Source organism: Phoca vitulina, unplaced genomic scaffold (genome assembly GCF_004348235.1).
Source record: "Phoca vitulina isolate PV1807 unplaced genomic scaffold, GSC_HSeal_1.0 scaffold13, whole genome shotgun sequence".
Classification (NCBI taxonomy): domain Eukaryota; kingdom Metazoa; phylum Chordata; class Mammalia; order Carnivora; family Phocidae; genus Phoca; species Phoca vitulina.
This window is the reverse complement of record NW_022589716.1, coordinates 10,817,005-10,834,305: the sequence shown is the minus strand read 5'-3', so window position 1 is coordinate 10,834,305 and position 17,301 is coordinate 10,817,005. Positions and strand designations below refer to the sequence as shown.

At 44.6% G+C, this 17,301-nt stretch overlaps 1 protein-coding gene across 2 annotated transcripts in view; it reads left to right on the top strand.

The window, feature by feature from the left end:
- Positions 1–16,793, top strand: part of DCP1A (decapping mRNA 1A) — a 56,224-nt gene extending 39,431 nt beyond the window's left edge. The window contains exons 6-9 of one of the 2 annotated variants that reach the window (XM_032411475.1): positions 8,253–9,005; positions 10,858–10,923; positions 12,360–12,578; positions 12,891–16,793. In XM_032411475.1, the coding sequence (XP_032267366.1) occupies positions 8,253–9,005; positions 10,858–10,923; positions 12,360–12,578; positions 12,891–12,971 (1,119 nt within the window). In that variant the 3' untranslated portion in view covers positions 12,972–16,793. The remainder of the gene's footprint in view (positions 1–8,252; positions 9,006–10,857; positions 10,924–12,359; positions 12,579–12,890) is intronic. The other variant, XM_032411474.1, reaches the window with a different exon arrangement.
- Positions 16,794–17,301: the final 508 nt, after the last annotated feature.

Below are 17,301 nucleotides of genomic sequence, written 5' to 3'. Positions count from 1 at the left end.
ACAGAACATCTGGGTTGTTTTCAGTTTTTAGCTATTACAAGTAAAGCTTCTGTGAACATTTGTGCATAGGTTTTTGTACACAGATTTCCATTTCTCTGGGATAAATGCTAAGTCATGCAAATGTTGGGTCACTTGGTAATTCCATGTTTTAGTTATATTAAGAAACTGCCATAGAGTTTTCCAAAGAGGCTATACCATTAACATTCCCATCAGCAATGTATCCATAATGTTTTTAAGTATTTAGGTGATAGCCAGATTTTGTATACTGCTTTCCCATGCTCCATTTTTACCGTATTTGCATTTAGAGGCCTGAAGGTCAAGCATATATTAAGAGTGGTGCTATGTAAAATGTAATTTTTACAAAATAAATGTTGAGGGAGAGAAGGAACAGCATCCCTGTGTTCCTTCTTGTCTGGTGTATCAGCCCCAAGTGTTCAGTGGGCCAATCACATCCCCTTTCTGATTCATGAGTCACTTCCCCTTTCCTTTCTGAATCCTGGGGTTGAGGATTCTTGTACTGCCTAACTCCCGGGGCGATTGTGAGAACCAAATGAAGGAGCAGACCCAAGACCCAGAGAACCATTTTTTTTTTTTTTTCCAAAGATTTATTTGTTTGACAGAGAGAGACACAGCGAGAGAGGGAACACAAGCAGGGGGAGTGGAAGAGGGAGAAGCAGGCTTCCCGCGGAGCAGGGAGCCCGATGCGGGGCTCGATCCCAGGACCCTGGGACCATGACCTGAGCCGAAGGCAGACGCTGAACGACTGAGCCACCCAGGCGCCCCCAGAGAACCATTTAGAACATAGACCTTGGGATAGAAGAGGTTTCCTGTTACAAACCCATATTGCAGTCAAAACTAGGCTCAGGGCATCAGTGCCTGCTTTCTGAAAAGACCAGTAAGAAAGTCCCCAGCACCGTACCCAGGATTCCGAGTCTGGCCTCCCTCAGCACCGCAGCAGAGCAGCCTCACGTCTCGAGAGCACGACAGGTGGCAGGCCGTGCGCTGCTTGGCTAAATGGGTGCTGGAGTAGGTTGGGCAATGCCTGTTGCTGCGGCCAGGGGAGAGGAGGAAGGGCAGGGAGGGAGTGATAACTGGGCGGGTTTCCAGGCAACTGAAAACAGGCAAAAATGCTCTTAGGCTGTGTTTCTTAAGTTCCGTGACACCTGGTGTTAGCATCATTTTTATTGTACAGAAAATAGCTCTTCACATGATAACACAGTGAGATGAAGGTAGCATCAATATCATTATTGTATGTGTGTGAAAACGGAGACCCAGGGTAATTTTGTAAAAATCTAGCTGCTTTAGGATGGGAGCATTTTCTTACTGGGGTGTAATTAACACTGTAACTTTCTGTAGATGTAACTTTTAAACATTGTAACTACCACCCAGATCAAGAGATACAAAATTTCCACCATCTTAAATGCAATAAAAACTGAGTTCATTTGTCACAAATAGGGCAACTGCAACAGAAAGGAAAAGAAATCTTAATCATTAAGTTGAAAGACAATTATTTTTATGTACAGATTCCATTGTATTATACATTAAAGACTTTGTGTAATAAGCTTTCAAGCCAAGTTAATAATAGACGGTGGGGGCGGGGGTGGAGAAATGGACCCAGAAGAAAGCCTTAAGAGCCATAAAGCAGTGTCCATTGAAAGATGAAGGGTGTGATGAGCTGTGCATGCTCGGCCTTTCAGCAGAAGTGCCAGTGATGGATCTGTGGACGCACAGTATTGAAGTGGGCACGTGGAGAATTAGACCCTCTAACGAGCAGAGTGCTGATGTTTGTTACTCCTTCATTCACACATCCTTCTGAAAGTCCATTTTATAGGCCATGGTGACAGAATTTTGTAGAATATTGGGATCTGGATATTGTCAGAAGCCCTGTGATTGACTAAAATAGCTTAAATCCATAATCAGTCCCTACGCACAGGTAGTACGCTTGTTTGGCAACACTGCCATCTGGTGCTGAGGAGCGAGTAATGCTGTCAAGTCTTCGTCGTACCAAATCCCCTTTCAGTGTCATAGTTCACTTGCTAAAATTCCCTTGGGACTATTTCCCTAGTATGTGGTTTGTTGTGGGGTTTTTTTGTTTTTGTTTTTGTTCCCGAGGTTAAGAATAATGCATACGGGTGTCTGGGTGGCTCAGGTGGTTAAGTGTCTGACTTTGGCTCAGGTCATGATCTTGGGGTCCTGGAATTGAGCCCCATGTTGGGCTCCCTGCTCAGCAGGGAGTCTTCTTCTCCCTCTCCCTCTGCCCTTCCCCTGCTCATGTTCTCGGTCTCTCAAATAAATAAGTTCTTAAAAAAGAAAAGAAAAGAAGAATACATAGCTCCTGGTGTGCCTGGTTACACTGACCAGGTAGGAAATTTGACATGGACACCATAGATCCAGACAGAAATAGGAAATTCCCTAAATGGCAAGTGCTGTGGGGTGAAGAAGGAGCAGTGTGAAGCCTGATAGAGTGTACTAGAATTTTGTTGTGCACCATACATAACTGTTGCTCCCCGAATTCCATTCCACAAGGGGAATGGTGAGACTAACACTTGATGTAAGTGGGGCATTGCAAAACATAGAATTCAGACCTGAAGGAAGAATAAAATTCACCTTTTCTATGGATGAGGGAAGATGAATCCATGAATAAATAAGGCCAACTACTAGAGCAGTGTGGCATTTTTTCTTGTCGTGGGTAGAGAAGGGAGAGAGGGTCCTCTCAAATGCAGAGACTAAAGCTTTTATGTGGAGAAGCACGCTCTGTTCACTTCCCTCTCGTGACTGATTCAGCCAGTTATACATATTTCCAAAAGTGGGTACATTTTGACCTATTGCTGCCTCTTGGTTATTCAAGCCATAGATGTACACATCTCTGTTTTCCAGAAGCCATTATCACCATCCAGTTGATTAGGTAACCTAGGATATATTTACTTGACGCGTCAGTACAGGGGCGTAATGGTTAAGAACGTGGACTTACCGTTAGGACTAGGTTGAGTCTGGTTCTGTTATACTTGAGTGTCACCTACAAGATGGCAGTGATAATAATACGGCCCTCACTGATTATTATAATAGAGTAATGCGTGTGAGGTGCTTAGCACAGGGCTTCCCACATGGTGAGTGTTCTGTCTCTGGTCACTCTGCTTGCCATCGTAACTTCATTTATCCCTTATGTGAGATTCCCCTGAAACCCTAATGCCTTACCACGCATCCTATTCCAGAGAAGGTCTGAGAATATTTCTGGCCTAGCAGAAGTTGTAGGGAGGCCCCATGGAGAAATCTGGAAACTCTCTGCTGCTTTTGCAGTCAGGGTTCAGGGCTCTACCATATGGATTCATTTTTTAATGTGAGGTCAATTTTAAACCATTAGAAATAACCTTTTTTTAAGTGTAAAAACATTCCAAGTGTACACATAGGTAGTTTTAATTGTTCAAAAGTCGATTTATGTTCCACTGGGCAGGTAAAAATTGCTACTTGAATCATTGCCATTTTTTGAAGCCTAAGGTATATTTCATACTGAATTTTCTCCATGTCCCGTTGTTTACTTTTTTTTTTTTTTTGAGGGAGAGCATGCATGTGCGCTTGAGCAGGGAATGGGGGGAATTGAAGGGCAGAGGGAGAGGGAGAATCCCAAGCAGGCTCCACACTCAGCACAGAGCCCAATTCGGGGCTCTGGATCCCACTACCCCAAGTTCACCACCTGAGCCAAAATCAAAAGTCGGACATTTAACCGACTGAGCCACTCAGGTGCCCCCATCCTTTTCTTAAAACATAAAAATACTTGTATTCTTACCTGGGAAAGACTCAAGTTTCTGCAAAATAGCCTCAATATGGTCCATATTTTTCAAAGTATGTCTATCCAAACGTTTTTTGTATGTATATACATCTATATGAAATAGAATGTGGTGGTAAAGATCTACATAATTTGTATTAATGAATAACAATTAGCATAGTTTTCAGACAATCTTGACCATTTTGTTCTAAACATAATGTGTATAAAAGAGTTAACCCAACTCAAAAATGGGCAAAGGACTTGAATAGTCATCTTCTCAAAAAAGATCTAGAAATGGCAGAATATGGAGAAACCAGAACCCTCTTGCATCACTGGTGAGAATGTAAAGTGGTGCAGCAGCAGCTTTGGAAAACAGTCTGGCAGTTCCTCAAAAAGTTTAACATGGAATTACCATATGACCCAGCAGTTCTATTCCTGGGTATATACCCAAAAGAATTGAAAACAAGGATAAAGACAAATACTTTTACACTAATATTCACAGCAGCATTATTCACAATAGCCAAAAGGTGGGAACAACCCAAGTATCAATCCTGAGATGAATGGATAAACAAGATGTGGGGTGTGCACATGATGGAGTACCAGTCAGCATTTGTAAAAGGAAGGAGACTCTGACACGTGCTGTAGCATTGATGAACCTCAAAGACGTGATGCTGGGCGAAGGAAGCCAGTCACAAAAGGACAGATATGATAGGATGGCACTTGCATGGGGTACCTAGAGTAGGCAGATTCATTGGAACGGAAAGTCAAATGGAGATTACCAAGGTTGTGGGTAAGGGAAAGAACATGGTGGTTACACAGCATTGTGAGTGTCCTGAATGCCGCTGAGTTCTACACTTCCATGTGGTTACAGTGCTAAATTTTGGTACATATGATTTACCATAACCTTTTTTTTTAAGATTTATTTATTTGAGAGAACATACCCTCAAGTGGGGGGAGGGGCAGAGGGAGAGAGAGAATCTTAAGCAGACTCTCTGCTGAGTGCAGAGCTCGACAGAGCTCTGTCTCACGACCCTGAAATCCTAACCCAAGCCAAAATCAAGAGTTGGACTCTTAACTGGCTGAGCCACCTAGGCACCCCTACCATAACTTTTAGAAATCGGGGGGCGGGGGGAAGGAATTATGTTTGTGCTCATCAGTAGACCTTCATGATGCCAGAGATCCAGAAGTGAATAAAACATAGTGTTCGACTGGGGAGATGAAACCCATGCATATTACTCTAGTTATGTGGCCTGGACAGAGAAGAAGTGTGTCCCAAATAAGAATTCACTGTCTATTTTGAGTTACACGGAATGGATTTGAAATGTTAAACAACTGTGTCTTCAGTGACTCTTTGCATCAGGGAACGACAGGGTGATTTATAATACCTGATGGCCTTGATAGCCCATCAGGTGATACTGTGTTATTATTTTACATTATGGGGCTATGATATTCCGGAAGGATTTGATGAAATTTTTTTAAAGACTTTATTTATTTGACATAGAGATGAGAGCACAAGTAGGGGGAGGGGCAGGCAAGCAGAGGGAGAGGGAGAAGCAGGCTCCCGCTGAGCAAGGAGCCTGATGTGGGACTCGATCCCAGGACCCTGGGATCATGACCTGAGCCAAAGGCAGCCGCTTAACCGACTGAGCCACCCAGGTGTCCCGGATTTGATGAATTTTTAATATCCCAATGTATTATTTGATGTTTCCTAAAACATATGCAAACAGCTTTATCATGATTGCTGTTAAGACTATATGGGGTTCGTGTAATGATGATAACAGCCAACTTCCACTTATTGAATGCTTATTGGGCACCAGACATCATGTTGAGAATTTCATTTTCACAGCAGCTCTGTGAGGTAATTGCCACAATTGTCCCCATTTTTCAGATAAGGGCACTCAATAGCGAGACTGTCATTTCTCCAATTAACAGCTGGGAATTGAACCTAGGTATCTTTGATTTCAGATCCAAAGCTCTACAACTTTTTCAGAAGTAAAAACATAAAGAAATTAAACCATATACATTCTTTCGCTCTTTTTTACCGCCACAGTTTATAATAGAGTTTAGTGCTGCCTTGTATTTGAAGCAAGATCCTGAATCCGGAAAATCCCTTCAGGTGCTAGGAAGTGTTGTGACAAGGTAGTCTTACTAGTCTCACTACAGCATTGTTAATGGGGGGTCTGAATCTGCCATTTGAGAATTCCCTCACTTAAATAAAGCCTCTTGTCACATTAACTTGCCAAGATATATTACATTAATTCTCTTTATTGAATATTTTCTAAGAAGAAATGGTTTGGTATGAAATTACAATTTTTTACAACTAGAGGAGGCTTCCGCCTCTTCCCCACTGTTAACTTTGCCCCGCCTACATTCTGCTCAGCCCCACCAGCCCCACTGGCCCCGCTTACCCAGCAGGTGATTCGAGAGAGACTACACAGGGGCACTCCCTCACCTTTCCGTCCCTCACAAGTAAGCTCCCCTGCATCCTCAGTCCTGGGTGCTGGCCTTCTTTCTCCACCCTGCCCATCCCAGCACAGTACCTGGGGCACCTGCTAAACCCCATACAGGTGTCCCCACCCCCACCCCCACCCTTTTCAAAAGTTCTCATGAAGCCACTTTTGCTTTTAGGGAAGACCTGTATCAGTACCTATCTTGCTGACCGAAAGAAATCTAAAGAGGATTTTTGCTTTTATGAAAAAAGGTAAAAAGTAAAAATAGCATTTGGCGTTTGTGTGGCAGCAGCACCCTGCACAGAGAGGATGGCCTGCCGAGCCCCTGTCCCAGGAACCGCAGTCAGCATCCCTTGGTCTGTGAGCACCTACGCTTTGTCTCGGTTTATTCTGTGCATCTGTTAGCAAGATGTGTGCTAAAGTATCAGAAAAGCCGAAGAGAGGGGCACCTGGGTGCTCAGTCAGTTGATTGTCCAACTCTTGGTTTCAGCTCAGGTCATGATCTCAGGGTCATGGGATCAAGCCATGTCAGGCTCCATGCTCAGCGAGGAGGAGTCTGTTTGAGATTCTTTCCCTCTCCCTCTGCCCCTCCCCCCGGAAACCTGTAATTGTTGATCACACGAGTGAAACAAACATTTGCCTGAGGAAAACTGCGCTCTTTTCCCATGTCGTACTATACTGCTGTTGTGCTTGTGCTTCAGATGCAGTGTAGTTTCAGGTCTTTATAGGCCTTCTGAGGTACTGAAAGCCATGTGTTTCAGTGAATTGTCTTTTCCCACATAAACATATATCCGAGCAACTAAGTAGTCCACACACTTTAGAAATAAAACCATATATCAAGGGGCACCTGGGTGGCTCAGTTGGTTAAACATCTGACTCTTGATCTCAGTGCAGGTCTTGCTCTCAGGGTTGCGAGTTCAAGCCCTGCGTTGGGCTCCACACTGGGCGTGGAGCTTACTGCAAAACAAAAACAAAAACAAAACCCATATTTTGAGGTTGCTTGTGTTTTCAAAGTACTTAGGTTAGTGTGCCACTAGAACACAAGTCCTTTTGGGGGTTAGACTATTTTTGTTACTCCTGCGGTGTCTTCTGGGCCCAGGTCAGCGCAGGCCCCGGCACTCTGTAGGTGCTCAGAAAGTGACGAGTAGGTGCGTGTGGCCGTGCTGCTTGCAGTACAGGGACGGGAAAGCTCAGGAGGGACAAGCATCAGTATTTCTCCTTCAGATCGTTGCAGTGGTAGCAGTAAGCCAGATCACTATCATAGATGGAACTTTAACATTTTCAGACTTAAGTGCTTTGCTTTTTCTTAAGGATTCTGTGATTTGGTAGTAGGAAGGAATGGCCTGCAATTTACAAAATGGTTAATTTTGTTTTCTGGAACTTAGTCCCTAAGGTGCAATGCCTAGCTTTTTATCAAGAACTATGAAGTATGGGGCGCCTGGGTGGCTCAGTTGGTTAAGCGACTGCCTTCGGCTCAGGTCATGATCCTGGAGTCCCTGGATCGAGTCCCGCATCGGGCTCCCTGCTTGGCAGGGAGTCTGCTTCTCCCTCTGACCCTCCCCCCTCTCATGTGCTTGCTCTCTCTCATTCTCTCTCTCTCAAATAAATAAATAAAAAATCTTTAAAAAAAAAAAAAAAAAAAAAAAAAAGAACTATGAAGTATGAAAACGAAGGTAGGATTGCTTACTCAGCATTTGCTGCCTCTGTCCTCTTGAGTATTATTTCCTTATACGCGTTACTGACGTAGGGCAATTAAGCACTATTAACTTTGTAATAAGATACTCGCCCCTTTACCTTATATCCGTTTGCCAAGGAAAAAGGTGAATTCTAACACTATACTGGGATTCCCTAGAACTTGAATTTTATTACGAATACAGATTTCTGCCTAGTCCCTAGCATGTCTTCAGTTTGTTGGTTCCTTATTTTCAGACTCCATCCATCCCTGCTTCTGCAAACTGTTTTGGTTGATGGGAAAGAAGTTTGGTGACTCTGGTTTGCAAGAGATTTCTTTCATTGGGTGGTTTGATTTGTTTTTTCAGTCTACTCCATCTGGACACAAACATCTGACAGTGGAAGAATTATTTGGAACCTCTTTGCCAAAGGAACAGCCAGCTGTTGTGGGTCTGGATTCAGAAGAAGTGGAGAAGCTGCCAGGAGATGCCTCCCAGAAAGAGTCCAGCTCATTCCTACCATTTTCCTTCGAGCAGTCAGGAGGAGCCCCTCAGTCGGAAAACCTGGGTGTCCATCCTGCTGCCCACCACTCAGTCCCACCTGAAGTCCCCACCCCGGTGCTGATCACTCCTGCCTCCATCACACAGTCCGGTGACAAACAGGCCCCAGGCTATGCCATCCCACTGCGCCCTGTGCTCAGTCCCACTCTACCAGCAGAAGCTCCTACGGCACAGGTTCCCCCCAGCTTACCCCGAAACACCACCATGATGCAGGCGGTGAAGACCACGCCGAGACAGAGGTCTCCACTCCTGAGCCAGCCAGTCCCTGAGCTGAGCCACGCCAATCTGACTGCCACCCAGAGCCCCTTCAGGGCCCCCCTGAGCGTGACAAACACAGCTGGTACATCCCTCCCAAGCGTGGATCTTCTCCAGAAACTCAGGTTGACCCCACAGCATGACCAAATACAGACACAGTCACTTGGGAAAGGTGCCGTGGCACCCAGCTTTTCCCCAGCAGCTGGCCAGCTGGCCACACCCGAGAGCTTCATAGAGCCCCCCTCTAAGACTGCAGCAGCTCGAGCCTCAGCATCGCTGAGCAACATGGTGCTTGCTCCCCTTCAGGTACTGGCAGGAGGCTGGGTGGCTCTAACTGGGTGGGGTGAAGCTTCGGAGGCCTTGATGGTGACTGCCAGGAGGCAGTCCCTTCAAAGGGACAGCTGTTAGGTACATCCGGGGCCAGAAGACAGGAGGTAAGAAACCCTGTAGTGAACAGCCAGATCATTGGTACGTGGTGGTGTTACTCAGTTCCACTGCCCCAGGTATCTCAACTGGATACAAGCCAAGAAACAATACCAGTATTTTCCTATCAGGGCATGCATTGTAGTGGGTTTTGTTTGTTTCTGCCTGACAAGTCCAGGAGTCCTCATTTGACCAGGACCATAGATCCAGATTATCCCCAGCTTTGTCCCATCCCCAGCTCCCTTGGGGCCCACCTTGGGCCAGAGACACTTGGGGTACCGTAACAGCATCCCAGATTTGGAGATATGGGTCAAGTAAAGCTTCCTGGTGAATCTCATGTTCAGCTGAGATCTGAAGACTCGGCAGAAGTTAGCCAGACCTTTCCTAGAGGTAGAGAAAAGTGTTTGAGACAAGGAAAGTACTGTGTGCAGAGGCCTGGGGATGAGTGGCATTTGCTAAACGTAAAGACCTGTAGTGTGGCTGGATCTCCTGTGGAAGGTGCTTGGGGGCAAAGGTGCTGGCCAATGAGCAGGGCTTTGAAAACTGTGTGAAGGAGTCTGAGGCTTGTTCTCAGAGTCCTGGGCGGGGGGGGGGTTGCGGTGCGGTGCTGTCTTTTAAGGGCTTTGAGCTGAGGTGGTGAGCAGGGCAAGGAGAAAATGGAAGCAGGACCACCCTCAGGAAGGAGGCCAGGCAGTTACCCATTCTTGAGCTGGTGGGGGCCTGACTTTGGGAGTATGGACAAGTGGGTTTGTTAACAAGTGCGAGCGGTGGGACCTACTGGTCAGTTGGGGGTGAGGCGTGAAGAAGAGGCTTGTCCCTCAGTGATGGAGAGGCTGGCGAGTTTACAGATGAGTCAGCTCAGATTGCAGTGATGTTTGCAAGATCACACAGCTGATCACAACAACAGTGTTGTTTGCCTTCCAGGATTTCAGCTCCATGCCCTTTAATAATAATCTGCAATCTTAACATTTCACCAAATAATATCGTACAGAAGAGTCCATCATAATAATTGTATGTGATTTCATAATTAATGGACAGTTTTGTTCTGTTCCTTTAAAGTTCTGTACAGAAAGACAGAAAACTTAGTATTTTGGTTATATCATGAAATTGTCATTTGGGGCCATTTCTGTTGAGGTTTTCTGCAGTATAAGGAGAGAGAAGGTTCTAACAGATGAGTATCACACCCCAGCCAGCAGTCTGAACTTCCCCGCCCTCTGCTCTCCACTGTGCCTCCTTCCAGGGGACACTTATGTACATGTGCATTTTTATTTACATTCCATTTCCTTTAGGATCTGGGGCTTCACTGAATTTTAAATGAAATATATTTGCTCTACAACAAGAAGTTATTTGTCTCCCAACAAATAAGGACAAAATTTAGCATGTGGAGGTGTGAGCCTAGACGAAGACAGTTTAGCGCTACCTGTCCGGAGTTCACACCACCTTATTGAGGTGTCGTGCTGCCAGGATATGGCGTCTCTACAGATTCAACAGCAAAACTGTGCGTGGGCTGTCCCTGCTCTATCCTTAGAGATGCCTTAAAGGTTCTGCACACAGCCCTGTTCTTGGGGAGACTGAGGGGGTCGGAGGCTGTCCCAGGGCCTTCACCCTGCAGTTGAGGCAGAACTAGTTAGTGTCTAAACTATTCCTTATTGCTAAAGTGGATTTACCCCAGTAGCTAGGCAATCTTCATTGAAACTTGCTAGGTCTGTTCATCTTTTCTTTTTAAACATTGCAGTCTATGCAGCAAAACCAGGATCCTGAAGTCTTTGCCCAGCCTAAGGTGTTATCCAGTGCCATCCCGGTAAGGACTCCCTTTTTCTGAAGAACACATTCTCTTCACACCGCTGGGTGTGAAGTAAAACATTGTCGCTTGAGTGGAAAGTTGGAGCTTCCAAGCCCAGAGCCCTCGCAGATGCGCCTCCTAGGCCAGGCCGCCTGCTCCCCCGGCAGAGTTCGTTGCTGCGGCCCCTGTGGGCTTCCGGTCATCCTCTCTGGAACAACGCCTTCCCTGAGCGTACCGAGGGCTGGGCGCTCGCTCAGTGTTTGTCAGCTGAGAGCGTGTCAGCCTGGTTTCCGTGAGGAGGAAATACTCTTTGCCCTGCAAGAGCTGTGATGCCTGGTTAAGAAGCACTGCGGTCCTCGGGCTCCGGGCCTGCACTCTGCCCCTTGCTTGTTCTCCCCGGCCTCACTCTTTTCAGAGATGTCCCCACCCTCCATTACCTACCAGCCTTCAAGTGCACACTTAGTTTTTTCAGTTCCTGAACTTTGACCCGCCCATTTACTTTTGAGCCTTCACGCCTCTCCTCCAGTCTCAGAACTGAGCCCGCACCATCTCCCGCCTGGTGGCGGTAACTGGTCTCCCCGTAGCTCAGCCTGGCACGGCGCCAGCACCAAGCCGACCGGAAGGCTCAGACCCCGGAAGCCACACCCTCAACGCCGTGGTGTTTGTAAATGAAGAGGGGGCCAGGAGAAAGAAATCAAGATGTCTGTTGATTGTATCAAATGTGGGAATTATTAAAAATGCTAGTATTTCTGGTTTCGTGTATTCTGATGGTTAGCTGTTGTTAGCGGAGAAGCACAACTCAGTGGGGGAAGGAGGTAGGTGTTAGTTCCATTTGTGAGAAGTTGTGCCCTGATACCTGTAGTGGTATAATAAATATATTGAACACTACGAAAGAAACTAATGCTTCACGTGACTGGATTTTTTAATTCTTTTAAGATTTTATTTATTAGCGAGAGAGCGGGGGTGGGGTGGGGGCAGAGGGAGAAGGAGAGAGAATCTCAAGCAGACTCTGTGCTGAGCATGAGCCTGAGGCAGGGTTCGATCTCACGACCCCAAAATCATGACCTGAGCCAAAACCAAGAGTTGGATGTGTAAAAGACTGAGCCACTCAGGCACCCCTTCTCTTTTTTTTTTTAAGTAAAATTTTATTGAAGTGAAATAAATATAATAAAATGCAGGTGTTTCATGAGTTTTAACATACATAACATCCCTTGGGTGACAGTCAAGATATGTAACATTTCTGTCACCCCAGAAAGTTCCCTCATGCCCTCTTCCAGTCATTTCCCTGCTCTCCATATAGAACTTTACATTTTTAATTTATCATAGGATTGTTCTTATTGTGTATACCCTGCTGTGATACTTCCTTTCTGTGATGACCAGACTTGGCTTCCCAATAAATGGGCCCTTCATCCTTTAGCTAACAAGCTTCATTCATGACCATTGTTCCCCTGCAGGTCGCAGGCCCCACACTGGTTACTGCAACAACCATGGCAGTGTCTTCAGTCCTGTTGTCCCCAAGTGTTTTCCAGCAGACAGTTACAAGGTCCGCAGACCTCGAGAGGAAAACAAGCGCCCCTTCTCCACTGACTGTTGGAACATCAGAAAATCAGAGAAAGCCTTCCATTATTCTCAGCAAGTCTCAGCTCCAGGATACATTAATACATCTAATAAAGGTATGCAGGCCATCCCAGCAGTTGAGTCTATAAACTTTTGTTCTTTAATTTTAAGGAACGTATGAGTTCTTAGAAAATCAGTTCATAAAGTGAATTCAAGACTAGCCGGGACTAATGTTTCTCTCTTTCTGAGCATACACTCCCAATGGAAAAGTATCTGAGTGAATTCCAAAATACTGATTGCAGTTGTCTCTGGGTGGTGGGATTCTTTGGCTAATTAGTTACACAGATCACTTATACAGCTTTTTTCCTAAGCTTTTGTCAAGGAAGTAAGTTCTACTGAGGTAAATGAAACATTACCATCTCTTCCAGAATGATTCCAGCTTCCTCAGTACACTTCACGAAGTCTACTTGCAGGTTCTGACCAAGAACAAAGACAACCACAACTTATGACTGGAGCAGAATAAATCCGAAGGCAGAATGTCGACCTCAGAAACAAATAGGCCTCATCATGGAAACTTCTAAACAGAACATTGAGTTTTGAGAATCCTGAAATTGAGCCTATGAGAAATAGACTCATTCCTTAAGAATGTTTTCCAAGTGACGTTCTCAGTGATAATGGAGGTTTCACTGTGAAGCATCACCAGCAGACCTTTGTTTTGACAAGAAAAAAAAAAAAAACATTGTGTTAAGTTGTGTGGGTGTTTTCATCAGCTCTTAGAAAGGATGTGAAATAAGGAGTCTGGTTTTCAGCTTGCTTTCACCCTCAAGGTCTTAGGGAGGAGAGGTCACCAGCCTTGCAGCAGAGTTCAGCCCAGCCCGCAACCCTTCCCTTGCTCCTCCCTCCTAGAAATTTGAGCCTTAGGCTGATAGTCAAGTTCTGAACAGAGCAGAAGTCAGCTCTGCGCAAAGTAGCTTTGAGTTTTAAGGATCAGAGTTTAAGTTGGCAAATTAGGACTGATTTGTTCAAGTGAGGTGTATTTTTATGAATGCCCCTTTTGGGCCTTAAGAGTTCTGAAATTTCTCAATTGTGTCTTGTTCTTAAGTGTCCCCAGTGCTGCCACGCAGCAGGCTCCCAGGGCAGTGGTACCATGTGACTAGGGCCCCGCCAGGCTCTGTGATGGTATGGGAGTAGCATCTTTGAAGCAAAGGCTGGGGCTGGTGAAGACTGAATTCCATCAGAAACCTTCACTTTAAGTTAAACTCTTGAGTGGTTTTGAAAATGTTTTGTGTGAAGTATAGCCTTACTTTCCTTTTCTGTCTAAACACAGAAGTCCTTGTTGATTGTTTTCCTTAACACTTTGACAAAAGGACCGGTGGACCAATCTAACAAAGCCATTCTGGTTCCATTCCTCGAGTCTACTGAGAGTAGTTTTAAAGCTATGCAGAAAAGGGAGCTGTTATTCACACTGCCCTTACTTTATTATAGAATATGGAGTTTAAAACAAAGTGTGAAAATCAGAAATACTTTACCAATGTATTCCTAGGCTGTGAGTACTTTTGCAGCCCAAAGTGTGAAAATATGTAAAGATGCTTTGTTATGCTGCTATTGACCTGCCATGATTTATATTTATTCTTTTATGGCATGTAATGGTGATTAGTAATATTTTAATGTAGATTTTGATTTATTTCAGCAATAGTAATTTTAAGATACTCTTTGAATGAAAGTGTCTTCGTTTCTATGATACAGATCATTTTGTAGTATTTAACCAATTAAGATGCACTGCTTACTTTTCTGAGCACTATTTAATGATGGGGTAAAAACCCCAGTTGGCTCAACCAGCTAGCATAAGGATTAGCTGTGAATAATGCTGATGGATGTGGTGGTTCCTCGGGAACAATCATTTAAGCTTTAATGGTAACTCAATCATAAATCCATAGATTTTTTTTTTTTTTCTAGCTGAGATTTTAGAAAATTACTTGTGAATTACATGCTTGTTTTAGTTTGGCCTTAGTTTTTTTAGCATAAAGAATACTTTGATTGGCTTTTGTTAATCTAAACATGCTTCCTGGGCAGTTTTCTCTTGCTGTCTATGTAGTTATTTGTGAATTGTGCAGCAGTCAGGGAAGCTTATAAGTTCTCATAGTTGATGGGGAAGAGTTTGTTTTCAAAGGTAGTGTGTAAATCCAGCAACCAAAAATGAATTGCTCGTACATCACCCAGGAAGGAGAATGTTGAAGTAAGATCCAGAGTGTTGCTTACACCAGGAGATGGTGTTGGGGGAGCCACGTGACTGTTCTCAGAAAACAGGTTTGATCGCACCCCTAGTGTGGTTTCGGTGGGCTTTGGTACATGGAAGAATCAAGGGATTCTTGTTGTAATAGACATTTGACTTGAAATGATTTGAGTATGTGTAATATTATGAGAGAGTTAAGAGAGAATATCCTCAAGAGGGTCTGTAATCAAATCTGTTAATTTTCGCCCTTTCATCCAAGGAATGAATATGATAGACAGGAAGGAGAATCTATGATAAGTTTTCTTTAGTGGGAAAATAAACTTTGAAGTGCCCAAGTCATGGAGACTTGAAAAGGGTCAACCTGTTTCAACTCCCAAATTTATGTATTCAAGGGATTTACTTAAAATTCAGAAGCCAGAAGTTCACCATCATGATTTCCAGGAGGTTTGGGCCAGAATGAGTCCCTGAAAAGTCAGGCCAAGCCTGACTCGTCGCAGTCGGATGACCCTGGCCCGAAAGTCACAGTTCAGTTGCCTTATTCCTCGGTCAGACTTCCTATTCAGAACCTCACGCTAGCTTAGGTTGCATGTGTCCATAGCTGCCATGACTTTTACTGGAACCTTTGTTTCAAATCTTAGTTAAATCAAAGTGGACACCAAGACGCAGATGGTTCTTGCCAGGTTTTGCAGTTAGACCACCGTGTGTGTCCGTGGGCCCACCCCCAACCGCAGTGGGTAGCACTGCTCTTTTGTTGTAGTTAACGTGACGTCTTTGGATAGACTCCCGCACCTCCCAGACAGCCCTGTTCCTGCAGGAACAAGGGCATTCTTCCAGAGATTTGTAAGGTGGGACTTTGAATCCTTAAGTTTTCAAGCGACTGTCAGTGTTAGAAGAAGCATTTCATACTGTGTGCATGGGAGTGTCCTCAGCTCACCGTGCGAGCCTTTGGGGTGGCCATCACAGAGTGGGGTTTTTCAAAGAGCCCAAATTGATGGATCCTTCTCTGCTGAAGGCCACACAGGCCTCATTTAGAATGTGTCTGGCCCAATTTTGCATGTCAAGCATCTGTTCTTTTTCTGCCTAGCTTTCCTTGTAAAAATCGGAAACCCTATCGAATCCTGTACTAGGTAATATGTTTAAACCATGCAGCTTTATTTCTCTCCCCACCCCTCCTCCAAGAATGTAGTTTGAAGTTTTCTCATTCGGGTAGTAGAGGCCATAACCGCCATTGTGTTAACTAATAATGCAACATGAATTTGAAGGTGCCTAACTGCTTAAAAAACAAAATCAGCCATCACACAGTAACTGGGCAAAACATAGAAACAGAGGAATGAGAGGGGGCAACAGGCACAAGGGGGCCCAGTCCACGGGAGTGAAGACAAGGGATCACAGGGACATGGGTCCTGCCTTCTTGCTGTGTATTTGCTGCTGAGCACGTGTTTCGTTCTTACCTATCTTTGGTTTTCTTCGGTTGTGTTCAAAGTACCTTCTGGAACCAATAGTGCCCTGCATTTTCAGGTGTGTAAAATGTTAAGATCTAAATCAAGGAAGGCAACTTACACTGGGCTTTTTAAAAGCTGTGTTTGAGAAAATTTCCCTGAGTGGGCCGGGGCCTCAAGGAGCCTGTTTTCCAGCAAATTCAGCAGGAGAGAGGTGTGCAATGTTTCACTCGGTTTTCTATTTGACATCTTCATTTGAAATGCTAAGATGCAATATCGTTCACTTTGAATGGGGAAAATGCAAAATTGTGTTTCCCTTTTATCTGTGTGATTCCTTAAGAAATGTGTTTTTACAATATGTGTTCTCAGTGGTTTTTTATTCTGTATTACTGCTTTGGCCGTGTGGCTCTCATGACTTTCAGTGTACTGGATTCTCAGCTCCCTGAAGTATGGGGCTGAGAAGCTCTGGAATTACCGCAAGATTTTTGTTCCATGAGCGCAATACTGCATCATTAACATTTTTAATGGTATGGATTTTATACCATCTGTGTATGTTTGCAAATATTAAGTTATTACATGTTTTCAAATGAGCATTTTTCATCCTAAATTTTATATGTTTGCAAATATATTTTTTTAATAAAAGTTCAAAACCAAGTTTTAGCACCTACTAAATTTTAATTGTGTTTTTATTTAATTTAGAGAAACGGAACTTCTAAATGCATAGCTACGCTTTGCCAGAACCTCACACTGGTGAGATGGGGTGAGGTGAGAGAACAAAGCTGCTGGAGAAGGCCCTTGTCTGCCTGTTTCCAGCCTGGGCCCGGGCCACAGGCCACACGGATTCCTGGGTCTGAAGCCCCTGAGGCCTGGCGTCTGAATGACTGAGCACTTCCTTCCCTGGTAGCTAAACATTGAGTGTGTAACTGCTGTGAGTGGACAGCTAAAGAGCTTCATTGACTCTTCTGTGGTTTCCCCAGACAGACGGTGCATGTCTAATCATGGCCAAAAACACTGTTCTGTAGGAGACTACGGTCTGGGCCAGTTCCCACAGTCTCGCAATTCATGTGTATCGGGCTATCACGGGCCAGGCATCTAGGATGAGAAGGAAGAAAAGAAAGAGGGAGGAAACTAAAATCTGATCATTATGGGAAATAGAGAAAAGTTTCA